Source organism: Loxodonta africana, chromosome 2, assembly GCF_030014295.1.
Source record: "Loxodonta africana isolate mLoxAfr1 chromosome 2, mLoxAfr1.hap2, whole genome shotgun sequence".
NCBI classification, from domain to species: domain Eukaryota; kingdom Metazoa; phylum Chordata; class Mammalia; order Proboscidea; family Elephantidae; genus Loxodonta; species Loxodonta africana.
In genome coordinates, this window is record NC_087343.1 from 211676930 (window position 1) to 211691975 (window position 15046).

At 49.9% G+C, this 15046-nt stretch overlaps 1 protein-coding gene across 1 annotated transcript in view; it reads right to left on the reverse strand.

Moving 5' to 3' along the window:
• Window positions 1–1109: 1109 nt before the first annotated feature.
• Window positions 1110–15046, reverse strand: part of MYO15A (myosin XVA) — a 76798-nt gene continuing 62861 nt past the window's right edge. The window contains exons 60-65 of the mRNA XM_064279385.1: window positions 9390–9550; window positions 7924–8054; window positions 6049–6182; window positions 4962–5095; window positions 3905–4045; window positions 1110–1377 (exon numbers count right to left, since the gene is read on the reverse strand). Coding sequence (XP_064135455.1) covers window positions 1276–1377; window positions 3905–4045; window positions 4962–5095; window positions 6049–6182; window positions 7924–8054; window positions 9390–9550 — 803 coding nt within the window. The 3' untranslated portion in view covers window positions 1110–1275. The remainder of the gene's footprint in view (window positions 1378–3904; window positions 4046–4961; window positions 5096–6048; window positions 6183–7923; window positions 8055–9389; window positions 9551–15046) is intronic.

The window sequence follows — 15046 nt, forward strand, 5'->3', positions numbered from 1 at the left end:
CCTTGGACAAGTTGTGCTGGCTTCTCCAGTATTGTGTACTGTCTTACCCTTCACCAAAGTTACCACTTACCTATCAAGTGTTTTTCCATCCCCAACCCTCCCCTCCCTCATAACCATCAAAGATTGTTTCTTTTTGTGTATAAACCTGTTCATGCATTTTTACAGTAGTGGTCTCATACAATATTTGTAATTTTGTGATTGACTTATTTTACTCAGCATAATGTCCTCCAGATTCATCCATGTTGTGACATGCTTCGCAGATTCATCATTGTTCTTTATCATTGTGTAATACTCCATTGTGTGTATGTACCATAGTTTGTTTATCCATTTATCTGTTGATGGGCATCTAGGCTGTTTCCATCTTTTTGCTATTGTGAACAATGCTGCAGTGAACATGGGTGTGCATATGTCTCTTTGTGTGATGGCTCTTATTTCTCTAGGATATATTCCTAGGAGTGGGATTGCTGGATCAAATGGTATTTCTATTTCTAGCTTTCTAAAAAAAAAAAAAAAAAAAAATTTTTTTTTTTTTAAGGAAGTGCCATATTGTTTTCCAAAATGGTTGTACCATTTTGCATTCCCACCAGCAGTGCTCACTATACCACTCTTGAACCTTGTATGGCCCGTCCAGAGATGAGTGCCTGGTGTTGGGGCCACTTAAGGGGTAGAGAGTGGGGACCTGTAGGGAGTAGTAAGGGCTCTGCAGGAAGCTTTGTTCATGGCCAGTAAGTCAGGGGCACAACGGCCTCAACTCCTGCCTCTTCCCTTGGGCTTGCATCCCAGCCACTTAGCAACACCCTGGAGGAAATGGCTGCTGGGTATACCTTTTATTTATTTGCACAGAAACAACCGAGGGTCACACTTCCAGGCTGAAAGGGAGTCCAAGGCAGTAACCTGAGGAGGATATCGGGGGCTGGGATGTGGAGTCCAAGCAGATTCACACATCAGACCCTGAGTAAACCACAGGCAAAGTCCAGTTCATCTAGGCCACTGATGTAAGGCTTCCCTGCCACCAGTGGGTGTTCAGGCAGGGCTGCAGCGAGTATGTGGCAGGAGGCCCCACAGTCCTGCCTTCTGTTTAACTGTAACATGAGGCAGCCCTTGGAAGTTCCTCCTGTTCGCTGCATGCTGTGACTCCACCTCAACTCTAGATTGGTCCTCAACGGGTCTTGGGGACTTGGGTAGCTCCTCCTGCCTCCTCTTGGCCTCCCCCAAGTCTTGGCCCCTTACAGACCCCAGGTCTTCTGACAGAGGGCAGCTGGAGGCCAGAGTCAGTCAGAGCAGGGTGATCTCACTGGGGGGCAGTGTGAGCCGCTTCTCTCGGGCACTGAGAAGGTTCTCCACGTGGGCAGCCACCACTCGACATAACTCTAGACCCTGCAGGAGACAATTAGAGTCCGAGCCTGTCATTCCCCAGGGCCCTGGAGGAGTGTGAGGAGCAGGGCAGCAGGAAGGTCAAGCACAGGCTGGAAGGGCCAGCACTTGGTCAGGGGCAGGGGGTGGGGGAAGGGAGGCAAGTGCATTCACTGGCTCTGGGCTGGCGAGCTGGGTAGTCCTGGGCCAGTCACTTCGCCTCCCTCAGCCTCAGTTTCCTCATCTGTAGGCTCTCAGTTTACTAGGGCCTGCCTCACAGGGCTGTTGTGATGACTGAATGAGATTTCATTATGTATAAATCCTTTAGGTTTCAAATTTTAATATTAATCCAATCAATACAAGGTCACTGTTTCTGATTATGTTTTGCCATGGTTACCACCTGGCAGAACAGCCTAGAAGGAGTCAGGACCCAGCCCCAGGGTTCCAGTTGGGGAAAGGCAGCAGGGAAAGGTGAAAACCAGTCTGGGAGTGTGGGTCTCAGACCAAACCCAGGCATGGTCCCCACTGAATCCCCACAGTGTCCCTATGAGGCAGGCGTGATTATACTCCCATTCCACAGGTGAGGAAATGGGCCAAGAGAGAGGAAGCCACTTGCCACAGATCTCACAACTGGCAGGTACGGGAATTTAAACCCAGGAGGTAGAATGCCCAAGGCCACACTCTAAACTGCTCTTTGGTGAGGTTTGCTGCATCTGCTCCAGCCCTGGAGGGCCACCTTGGCTAGTTAGATCGGGGAACCTAGATGTGCCTCTGTGTGCGTATGGGGTGCTCCTTCCCTCCAGCCAATCCAATGCCTGCCCGATACCAGCTGTGTTTCAGGTCTTGGTGGGATTGTGGCAGCTGTGGAAACTGAGGCTCACCAAGAAGCAGGGATGGTTCAAAATCCTCTCACACAGACTGTCAGAGGCAGGCAGGATAGAAACCCACGTTTGTTGGCTGCAATGGCCACTACACTCTGACATCACATCCTCCTGGAAGCCCTTCCTGATGACCTCCCAGCCAGCACAGGTCCCCTGTACGCCCTCCCAGCACTGACTGCAGTTTATTCCAGAGCTTCCTTCATGCCCATCTTCCCATGAGACTGGGGGCTCTGTGAAGGTAAGGGCTGAGGGCCGAGGGTCCAGGTCACCCACCACCCCTGCAGCTGGTGCAGAGACAAGGCCTGAGGGCCGAGGGTTCCGGCAATTCAGCACCCCTGCAGCTGATGCAGAGGCAAGGGCAGAGGTCCCAGGTCACTCGGTACCCTGCAGCTGGTGCAAGGCCTGCTGCATCGAGATGCTCAGAGTTCTGTGCTGAATGAATGAGTGAGTGAGTGAATGATACACACCAGCCAAAGGCAGAGAGAGGTGGCAGCATAAAGAGGTCAGGAGGCTGCAAGGAAGGGGAGGAGCTAGAAAGACCTCCACTCACTCATCCACCATCCAACAGGTATCTGCTCCACATCAGCCATGTCCATGGACATGGGGCGGGCACTGCGACATTGCCCTGTCCTTTGGGGCTGACATTCTGGAGGGGAGACAGATAGCTTAAGCAGACAGACTGAATTGCTGGAGAGGAGGCCAGGGAGGTAGGAAGATGACATGGGAACACCTGGGGGGAACACAGAGGGGAGGGCTCAGGGCAGCCGGTGCCTGATGCTCCTGGGTATAAATCAAGGATCAGGGTGCCCCTTGGTGGGAGCAGAACAAGCATGAAGGGAAGCAGACTGGGGGAGCTGGAATCATAGGTTCTCAAAGGGGCGAGGGGTCTTTGTTCTGGCTCTGCCCCCAGTTGCAGGGCTGGGGAAGTGAAAGCCTCTCCCTCTTGCTCTGGGAAATCAGCCCTTCCCAGGGGGGCCTAAAAGGGTGCTGGCCCAGATCTCCAGGTGGGATGCGGGGGCTAGACAGGGTAGACAGTGTTTGTTCCAGCCCCAGTTCTGCCCCTCTTCTGGGCCTCAACCCCATCTCTACGATGGGGTCCTACCTCCCTTCCCTCCTAGCTGTAAGCCTTGGACAGGAGCCCAGAGGTGACCCTTGCCTTTTAAGGAGCCACCACAGTTGATGAGAAGGTACAGGGCAGGCAGGCCTCAGTCTCCCTGTCTGTCACATGGGGACCCCACCAACCCACCCTCAGTCCTAGGCTTCATAATCCAACTTCCATGCCGTAGCTCCAGTGAACCTCCTCAAGCCTCCTGTGTCCCTCCCTCTCACCAGCCCTCTGTGGCTCCTTAGTCCCCTCAGAGGAAAGCCCCAGATCCTCAGCTTGACATCAGGCCCTTCAAGATCTGCCCTGCCCTGGCTGTGCATCCCCAGGCCCTGCCCAGTTCTCACTATTTTGCAAACAACCTGGACCCTTTCCTGTGGTTCCTCTAGCAAGATGCTTCCCTGGAAGACCCCCATAATGACTGGTGTGTGTGCTGTGGGTTTGGGTCTGCCTGCACTGGACTGCATGCTCCTTGGAAGCACAGCCAGGACCTGACCCTGGTGAACGCAGGTTGAATGAACGAGTGCGGGGTTGAGTAGCGAGGCTTCAGGGCCAGGGCTGGGCGCACCTGCTCCAGTTGCAGCTGCAGGGTATGCTGGGCCGCCATGTCCCCCAGTGTGATCTCCACGTAGGGGTAGCTGGAGTTGGCCGTGGGCCGCTGGGTCCGGGTTGACTGGATCTCCTTCAGGGGGAACTTCACCATTAGCTCCTGGGAGTCAGGGGAGGGGGTCAGACAGGCTGTGGGTTGGGTACCTTCCCCCATGGCCCAGTGCTCTCAACCATTCTTCCCCCTCCTCTGCAAATCAGCTCCATAGAAGGCAGGAGACCCTGGTTCGAGTACCAGTTCCCCAGTGACTTGCTGTGTGACCTTGAATAAGTTGCTTTACCTTTCCAGGCCTCAGTTTCCTCACCTGTGAAACGGGTAGAACCAACATTGATAATGCCTTAGCACGCTGCCAGGCCCTGTTTTAAACACTGGAGTCCAGGGGTGTGGTAGATGCCACCAGCATCCTGACCTTCACCTCTACATATCAGAGCTGCCTCCTGTGAACACTTTTAAATCTTTGTCAGGAGGCTTTATTTCTCATCTCAGACCACACGCTGAGCAAGCCCGATGTAGAGTTAATACTTTAGGAAGGAGCCCTGGGCTAATGACAGCTGGGGAAATGGCGGGCAACACCCCATTGCTGCGATGATCTCCCCCTCAGCTGAGGTAATACAGAGGTACGCTCCACACTGTCTCCCAGAGCACTCCAGCCAGCCAGCGCTCCAGTTGCCCACAGCAGTGACTTGCTTGGTAAACACACCCTTTACTGACCCCATCCCTACCTGTCACTACCTCATGTGAGGGTTTTCTAGAATCACCTCCAAATAAACCACTTCCACTGCCATGCTTGTCTCAGGGGCTGCTTCTGGGGACAGGATCTAAGAAAGGGGTAACAGTCCCACATGAGTGCTGACTCAAAAGAGACCTAAGAGGTGGGCCTGCCTATCATCCCTGTCTTCCAGAGGAGGAAAGTGAGGCTCAGAGAGGGGAAGAGGCTGGCCCGAGGTCACACAGTGGGGAAGTGGTGATCTTGGCCCCCTGAAGGGGTGCTAGGTGGTGCCGGACTGAGGCCACTCACATGGGTCTCGGTGCTGAGGAAGTTGAGGCCGTTATGGTTGACAGCAAGGATGCAAGGAGCTGGCACAGCCATGTTGCTGCAGCTCTGGACGAAGAAGAAGGAAGAGCCAAACATGGGCAAGGCGCTGAGGAGGCCTGGGGTAGGGAGACGGAGTAGCAGTTATCGGACTGGACGGGCTCACAGCCACAGCCACCTCTTCCCTTGGCTGCACCTGACACAGGAGCGAGCCCTCAGTCTGGCCTTTTCCTCCATCCCTGCTCATAGCTCCTCTCCTCTCTGTTGCTTCCAGCGTTCTATGCCCAGGCCCACCCCAAGGCGGGTGCTCAGCTGGCACTGAAAATACCCTTGTGCAAAGGAAAATGACGCCTTCTCTAGGGGCACCTTCCTCTGAGCAGCCCCAGCCCTCAGTGAACTGGACCCAGGCCCCCTCCTGCTCAGCCAGATACAGCCCTTGTGCAGTGCTCTGCCTGCACCACTGTGCGTGGTGGCTTTCCCACCCCCAGGGATACAAAGATCTCCATTCACTCAGGACTCTTGGCGCTCCAGCCCAGACCATACATCAGTGACCCAAAAGCCCTCAAATTCCCCACATCTGCTCCCTCCCTGGTGTCCCCTGCTTGGTGACCCTACTCCTCAAAGGAGCTCAAGCTGGTTAGTGGGGCCCTCCTCTAGCCTCTTCCCTCCCCAGCAGTAGCTCTCATGGAGCCAGAGCCATGTCTGTTCTTCATCCTGAGTATCTTTTGACCCCATCCACCTTTCTTGTCCCTGGGACTCCATCCCAAACTCTGCCTCCATCTTCACCCTGGAAGCCTACAGCGGCCTCCAAGCTTCTGTCTTCCAGGTGTAAACCTGAATGGACCCCTCCCCCTGTTCAAGTCCTTCCAGGGCTGCCCAGTGCCCTCAGGGTAAAGTCCGGGGTTTGAATTCCAGTTCTCTCATAGATCTGGCTGCAGTCCTCTAACCACTCCACACCATCCCTCCTCCATCCTTTGCTCATTGACTCTGCCATGGAATACCCTTCCACACCCCCATCCTCCAGGACCCCAGCAAGCCCTTGTGCTCTCAACATCCAGCCCAGGACTCTTACCCAGAAACTGGGCGCGGGCCTGGTGGGGACTAAGTGCCTGTGTCTGCTGCCAGTGCTGGCTGATCAGGCTGAGCCAGGTGGAGCCGGCTGTTGTGTGGTAGAGCTGGGCTGGAATGTACTCCCGGACCTCCCACCTAGGTAAGGAGGGAAAACCTTCTCTGAGCACCCATCACCTCCCTCAAAGACTCAACACTGGGGATTGTGGATGGCTGAAGGTCGGCATAATTAAGTGCTCACACACGGCCCTGGCATGTAGCAGATGCTCAATAACTGTGGCCCATACCACTAGCATCCCTGTTTTGCAGATAAGGAAACTAAGGCTCTGAGGAGTTCACTGACCAGCCCAAGGTCACACAGCGGCTGAGGGAGTCAGGCAGCCAGCACCCGTACCCAAGGCAGAATTGTCCTTTGTAGCTCCTGCCCTTGAGGAGAAGCTCAAGCCAGAGGATGAGAAGCACACAGGTGGAGAAACCAGCAAGGTGGGCTGGGCTGGTGAGAGCAGGGTGCAGGAGAGCCCATCTCAGCCTCTCTCTGATATACCCTGGCCTTCTCAGGCAGCCTCTATCCCTTTCTGGACATCTAGAAAATATCAACAGCAGCCCAGCCTGTCCTGGCTGCCTTGGGCCACAGAATGAGGAAGGGCTGGGAGAAAGTCAGGGAGCCCCTCACAGAGAGATCCCCCAGGCAACATCTTTCCTCTGGTCTTTACACAGTTGGGGTCTGGCCTCCCCAGGTTTGGATCCTGGTTCCCCACCTATTAGCTGGGTAAACCTGGGTAAGCCAGGTAACGTCTCTGAGCCTCACTTTCCACCTTTGTAAAAGGGGAAAACTGTGTGCCATTGGGAAGATTAGCTGAGATCAAGCACACAGGGTGCTCTGAAAAAAATTAGAACTCAACAAGTATTTTTATCCAGGATTTTATCTTGCTCTTTTCACTTAAAGTTATAACATAGAAAGGCTTTACATATTGAGCCCTCACTGTGTTACAAAACCCATTACCATCAACTTAACTGCAACTCATAGCGACCCTATAGGACAGAGTTGAACTGCCCCATAGAGTTTCCAAGGAGTGGCTGGTGGATTTGAACTGCTGGCCTTTAGGTTAGCAGCCGAGCTCTTAACCACTATGCCACCAGGGCTCCACTGTGTTATACGCACTGGGATATACACTGTACACACATTATTTCATTTACTGTTATTTACACCGCTGTTTCTCAAAGTGTAGTTGACGGTCTGGGAGGTCAGAGCCATTTTCATAATAACACTAGGAAATGTGATTTGCTGTGTTCACTCTTTCTCTCAGGAGTGTACAGTGGAGTTTTCTGGAGGCTACATGACACAACGGACTGAACACAAAAGCAGATCTGAGAATCCAGCTGTCTTCTATTAAGCCAGGCAGTAAAGAAATATGCAAAATCTTTTCTAAAATTTTTTTTTTAAATAGTTATTTTTTCCTAACTAATTAACTAATCCCCTATTGTTGGATATTGAAATTGATTCCAGTACTATACTGTCTTTGGCAATGCCACCATGAACATATCTGTGGCTAAATCTTGCTGCACAGCCACGTGTATGTCCTGGAACACAGGGCGTGCATGTCCTGAAACTTTTGTATCATTACATTTACTCTGAGCTATTAATACCGGCCAGAAGCAACTTGTCATGAAAAGGGAGAGGGAGTTGCAGATCATACACGAGTTGGGGGACTTCAGCCCTAAGGCCAGGACAGCCCCTTCCCAGACAGCCTCACTGGTGCAAGAGGGGAGGATGGGAGGCCTGGGGATAAGCAGGTTGAGAAATGTCGGGGGAAGAGGGCGGGAGTGCCTTTCCATTCCAGCTGACAGGTGGGTGGGTAGCCTGGTAGGCAGTGCTTACACATTGGGCAGGTAGAAGTGGTCCTTGGTACAGTGCTGCAGTAAGGCCAGCTTGGACACTTGCTGCAGCTGTTGCTCGCTGGGCCGGCTGGGCAGCATGCTGAAGAGGCCCTTCAGGTAGTCAGGCAGGACCTGTGAGGAGCACAGGTGAGGGGCTGTCAGGTGGGCACCCCTGAGTCATTCAGCTGTTGGGCACCTAGAGATATGATTGTAATCACATCAGCCCCATCCACTTCTGGGGTAAGATGGCCTATCACCTTCTGGGGCGTTAGGGAACGATGCCAGAGGGTGTGAAGTAAGCAGTGAGAGCTGTGGCCTTGAAGCCCATGTGTGAGCCCCTACAGTGTCCTGAGCAGGGTTTGGGGTGGTAAAAGTGGAGCAGTACCAGTGCAGCGTGGAGAAATGTCTATTAGACCAGTGCCTCTTAAACATGGACACACCCCAAAGTCACCCAGAGGGCTTCTTAGGACTGACTGCTGGTAAACGCAGAGAGATAGAAATTGGATTCATGGCTGCCAGGGGCTGGTGGAAGGAGTGAGGGGTGTGACATGGCGAGGAACTGTTTTATGAGTAAGGAGTTTCCTTTCAGGATGATGAGACTATTTTGGAACTAGATAAAGGTGATGGTTGTATAACATTATGAACGTACTAAATGCCACTGAATTGTACACTTTAAAATGGTTAATTTTATGTTATGTGAATTCTACCTCAACAACTACAAAAAAGTAGCCAAATTACTGGGCTACACCCCCAGAGATTCTAATTCAGCAGATCTGGGGTAGGACTTCAGAACTTGCATCTTCACCAGTTCCCAGGAGATGCAGCTTGTCAATCCACAGACCACAGTTTGAGCAGCAGTGCACCAAACTGCACAGGCCTGATCTCCAACAGTGACACCATGTGGCCACAAAAGGTAAGTGACTGTGTTTTGTACTTGGAATTGCTGAAGCAGATGGTACAAGTTACACAAAAACCCCTGCTCTCAGTCCAAGGGCTTGCACAAATTTTGGCATAGAAGGGAAGAACCAAGATTTTGTAAAATTCATGATCCTGACTGAGAGGACTTCCAAGTCTCAAAGGGGAATAGTACAAAGACAAAAATAACAATACTAGTAAAACACTGCTCAGGAAGAAATTTGGAGGGAAGGGGAAACCAGAGACAGCTGCATGGAAGAGGGACTGTTTCAGAGGTGCCTTTATGGAGAGGGCTTAAATCACCGGAGATGAGGAAAGGGCAGCCAGGTGGAGGTGACAGCATGTGCAAAGGCCCAGAAACTAGGCAGCGAGGGTAACACAGTTCTGACTACTCTGAGGAGACCATTTAGGGGAGCAGAGGCATTAGGATTAGAAATGTCAGCGGGGACCAGATCACGAAGGCCTCAAACACCAAGCCTGGGGAGTGTGATCTCACAGGCCTAGGGGAGCCCAGCAGGTTCTAGAGAAGCAGAGTAGCCTGCAGATGCTGACCTGGTTATAGTGCATTGTCACATACAGCTCATTTTCAAACTTGAGCGGCTGATCCCAGAGCACACGCCGGAACCAGAGCATGTAGCCGCCATCCACCTGCTCCATCTCTGAGGCCACATCCAGGATGTAGGCACGGCGGCTGAGTGGGCACACGTGCTGGCCTGCAGAGAGGAGGGAAGCAGGGCTGCGTGGGGCATACGTGTGTGTGTGTGTACACACCCACCGGGGCTGAGCCCGTGTGCAGATTCCAACCAGCCACTCAGCAAGGCATCACCTGAGCAAGTCACTGCCCCTCGCCCCTCCCCTCGCTGGGACTTGTTTCTCATTAACCAAAAACCAAACCAAACCCACTGCCGTTGAGTCCATTCCAACTCATAGTGACCCTATAGAACAGAGTAGAACTGGCCCCTAGAGTTTCCAAGGAGCACCTGGTGGGTTTGAACTGCTGACCTCTTGGATAGCAGCCAGTAGCACTTAACCACTACACCACCAGGGTTTCCATTAAAAAGGAGTAGGTATTTAGGGAGTAAGGGGCCTGGGATAGTTTATTGAAATGCTGATGACCCCAGACGGGAGTTGCTCCAATTCAAAGCTACAAGTAATGCTCCATTTCTCCCAAGAGAGAGACCTGAATAATACCTTTGAGGACAGCCTGCCCCAGCCTGGGAAAGTACCCGGTTAAGCTCAGAGAAAGCCCAGCCCCCTTCCAGAGGTGGCTGGGGGCAAGGAGAAGCACAACAGGCCTCAGATCATGAGACCAAGGGGGTGCCTTTCTGCACAACTTTCAGTAGAGACCCCTTACAGGGCACCTGGTGGGGGGTGGGAGTGGGGTCGGGAGGGCAATGAGTAGGTTTGTGAGGGAGGCTTAAATTTTTCTTTCCTGAACTGGCATTTCTACCAATCGCCCCACATGTTGAGTAGAACTTGACTAAAAAAAGGGGCTGGGGGACGATGGTAAGAGTCCAAGTCCTGACTGTGTGACCTCAGACAGGTCACCTAACCTCTATGGCAGGGTGAAAAATGGCCTCCAGAGATGTCCATGTCCTAATCCCTGGAACCTGTGCATGTGTGACCTTACATGACAAAAGAGATTTTGCAGATGTGACTAAATTAAGGATCTTGCAATGAGGAGATTAATTGGGTGGGCCCAGGTACTCACAGGAGTCCTTGTAAGAGGGAGACAGAAGGGTCAGAGTCAGAGGAAAAGGTGAGGAGGAGATGAGAGGACGGAAGCAGAGGTCAGAGAGAGAGATTTAAAGATTCGGCACTGCTGGCTTTGAAGATTGTTATGGACTGAACTGTGTCACCCCAAAATATGTGTTGTTAATCCTAACCTCTATGCCTCAGGTTATAATTCTATTTGGGAATGCGTTGTCTTTGTTATGTTAATGAGACAGGGTTAGTGTAGGGTGTAAGGGTGTATCCTGAGTCAGTGTCTTTTGAGATATAAGAGAGATTAAACACCAGAGCAAGTAGAGATGAGGTAAGAGATGTAAAGCCACATGAAGACTGCTCAGAAGCAGAAGAGACAAGGTCCTTCGTCCAGAGCTGACAGAGAAAGCCTTCCCCTAGAGATTCTGAATTGGGACTTCTGGCCTCCTCAACTGTGAGCGAATAAATTTCTGTTTGTTAAAGCCATCCACTTGTGGTATTACTGTTATAGCAGCCCTAGATGACTAAGATAGAGATGGATCAAGGAGCCATGAGCCAAAGCATGCAGGCTACCTCTAGACACTGGAAAGGGCAAGGAAACAGACTGTCTCCTAGAGCCTCCAGAAGGAAGGCAGCCCTGCCAATACCTTGGTTTTAGGATGTCTGGCTTCCAGAACTGTAAGACAGTAAGTCTGCATTGTTGCAAGCCACTGAGTTTGTGGCAATTTGTTGCAACAGCCATGGTAGACTAATATAACCTCCCTGGGCCTCAGTTTCCCCATCTGTAAATAGGGTTGATAACAGTCTCCACTTCATAGGGTTGTTACAAGGATAAAAAAGTTTATAGAAATAAGTGCTCTGAACTGTGACTGGTACATAAAAAAAAAAATTTTTTTTTTCATACTATCTGCTAAATAAGCATCCATCAGTAAGACTGTTTTGTTATTGCCCCCAAGTCTTAGATGGACTCTGGGCTCTGGCAAGGCAGGGCTGAGAGCACATGGTCACACAGTTCAGGGGCACTGGTAGCAGTGGGGGAGCTGGCTGGAGGTGGCTGGAGTTGACCAGCTGGGAGACAGGAGGCAAGGCCATGGTCTAGGGTACGCAGGCAGCAGATGGACAGGGCCCTAGGCTGCATGAAGTTCCCCCAGGGTACTGGGACCTATAGGGAAGGGCCTGGTGAAGCCACAGGAGGGGCTCCAGCAGTCACTGCTAAGGCCTGAGAGGCAGGAAAAATGTTTGGACCTTTGGGTTCCAGGACCCAGGGCCAATGAAGGGAAACCTTCCCCAGGATGCAGACTCCTTTTGGGCAGGGGCAGCATCCTCCTGCAAGTCCGTGGGCCCAGACAGCACCAAGCAGGCTCGAAGAGTAGCGGGAGGCTTCAGAGCAAGTCCCTGTCCTCCAGGAGCTTCCAGTCTGCAGGCCAAGCAGACTCTTACACAAAGAAAGAAGAGGGCAGATCAGGGCAGGCAGTGCTCAGTGGACAGAGGTCCCTCCATGGAGGGATTGTTATGGAGTGAATTGTTGTTGTTAGGTGCCGTCGAGTTGGTTCCAATTCATACCGACCCCATGCACAATGGAACAGAACACTGCCCAGTCCTGAGCCATCCTTACAATCGTTATACTTGAGCTCATCGTCGCAGCCACTGTGTCAATCCACCTCCTTGAGGGTCTTCCTCTTTTCCGCTGACCCTGTACTCTGCCAAGCATGATGTCCTTCTCCAGGGACTGATCCCTGCTGACATGTCCAAAGTATGTAAGACGCAGTCTCACCATCCTTGCCCTTAAGGAGCATTCCGGCTGTACTTCCTCCAAGACAGACTTGTTTCTTCTTTTGGCAGTCCATGGTATATTCAATATTCTTCGCCAACACCACAATTCAAAGGCGTCAATTCTTCTTCGGTCTTCCTTATTCGTTGTCCAGCTTTCACATGCATATGATGTGATTGAAAATACCATGGCTTGGGTCAAGGCTCACCTTAGTCTTCAAAGTGACATCTTTGCTCTTCAACACTTTAAAAAGGTCCTTTGCAGCAGATTTGCCCAATGCAATGCATCTTTTGATTTCTTGACTGCTGCTTCCATGGCTGTTGATTGTGGATCCAGGTAAAATGGAATCCTTGACAACTTCAATCTTTTCTCCGTTTATCATGATGTTGCTCATTGATCCAGTTGTGAGGATTTTTGTTTTCTTTATGTTGAGGTGCAATCCATACTGAAGGCTGTGGTCTTTGATCTTCATCAGTAAGTGCTTCAAGTCCTCTTCACTTTCAGCAAGCAAGGCTGTATCATCTGCATAAAGCAGGTTGTTAATGAGTCTTCCTCCAATCCTGATGCCCCGTTCTTCTTTATATAGTCCAGCTTCTCAGATTATTTGCTCAGCATACAGATTGAAGAGGTATAGTGAAAGAATACAACCCTGATGCACACCTTTCCTGACTTTAAACCAATCAGTATCCCCTTGTTCTGTCCGAACAACTGCCTCTTGATCTATGTAAAGGTTCCTCATGAGCACAATTAAGAGTTCTGGAATTCCCATTCTTTGCAATGTTATCCATAATTTGTTATGATCCACACAGTCAAATGCCTTTGTATAGTCAATAAAACACAGGTAAACATCCTTCTGGTATTCTCTGCTTTCAGCCAGGATCCATCTGACATCAACAATGATATCCGTGGTTCCACGTCCTCTTCTGAAACCTGCCTGAATTTCTGGCAGTTCCCTGTCGATATACTGCTGCAGCCGTTTTTGAATGATCTTCAGCAAAATTTTGCTTCCGTGTGATATTAATGATATTGTTCTATAATTTCCACATTCGGTTGGATCACCTTTCTTAGGAATAGGCATAAATGTGGATCTCTTCCAGTCAGTTGGCCAGGAAGTTGTCTTCCATATTTCTTGGCATAGACAAGTGAGCACCTCCCGCCCAGCATCTGTTTGTTAAAACATCTCAATTGAAAAAAAAAAAATTTTTTTTTTTTTTTTGACATTCCATCAATTTCTGGAGCCTTGTTTTTCACCAATGCCTTCAGAGCAGCTTGGACTTCTTCCTTCAGTACCATCGGTTCCTGATCATATGCCACCTCTTGAAATGGTTGAACGTCGACTAATTCTTTTTGGTATAATGACTCTGTGTATTCCTTCCACCTTCTTTTGATGCTTCCTGCGTCATTTAATATTTTTCCCGTAGGATCCTTCGCTATTGCTACTTGAGGCTTGAATTTTTTCTTCAGTTCTTTCAGCTTGAGAAATGCTGATTGTGTTCTTCCCTTTTGGTTTTCCATCTCCAGCTCTTTGCACATGTCATCATAATACTTTATCTTCTGGAGAGGTCCTTTGAAATCTTCTGTTCAGTTCTTTTACTTCATCAATTCTTCCTTTTGCTTTAGCAGCTTGACGTTTAAGAGCAAGTTTCAGAGTCTCCTCTGACATCCATCTTGGTCTTTTCTTTCTTTCCTGTCTTTTCAATGACCTCTTGCTTTCTTCATGGATGATGTCCTTGATGTCATTCCATAGCTCGTCTGGTCTTCGGTCACTAGTGTTCAATGCATCAAATCTATTCTTGAGATGGTCTCTAAATTCAGGTGGGATATACTCAAGGTCATATTTTGGCTCTCGTGGACTCCCTCTGATTTTCTTCAGTTTCAGCTTGAACTTGCATATGAGCAATTGATGGTCTGTTCCACAGTCGGCCCCTGGCCTTGTTCTGACTGATATTGAGCTTTTCCATCGTCTCTTTCCACAAATGTAGTCAATTTGATTTCTGTGTGTTCCATCTGGTGAGGTCCACATGTATAGTCGCCGTTTATGTTTGTGAAAGAAGGTATTTGCAATGAAGAAGTCATTGGTCTTGCAAAATTCTATCATTCGATCTCCGGCATTGTTTCTATCACCAAGGCCATATTTTCCAACTACTCATCCTTCTTCTTTGTTTCCAACTTTCGCTTTCCAATCACCAGTAATTATCAATGCATCTTGATTGCATGTTTGATCAATTTCAGGCTGCAGCAGCTGATAAAAATCTTCTATCTCTTCATCTTTGGCCTTAGTGGTTGGTGCGTAAATTCGAATAGTAGTTCTATTAACTGGTCTTCCTTGTAGGCGTATGGATATCATCCTATCACTGACAGCGTTGTACGTTAGGATAGATCTTGAAATGTTCTTTTTGACGATGAATGCAACACCATTCCTCTTCAAGTTGTCATTCCCAGCATAGTAGACTATACGATTGTCCGATTCAAAATGTCCAATACCAGTCCATTTCAGCTCACTAATGCCTAGGATATCGATGTTTATGCATTCCATTTCATTTTTGATGATTTCCAATTTTCCTAGATTCATACTTCATACATTCCAGGTTCTGATTATTAATGGATGTTTGCAGCTGTTTCTTCTCATTTTGAGTTGCGCCACATCAGCAAATGAAGGTCCTGAAAGCTTTACTCCAACCACCAATTAAAGTCGACTCTACTTTGAGGAGGCAGCTCTTCCCTAGTTATCTTT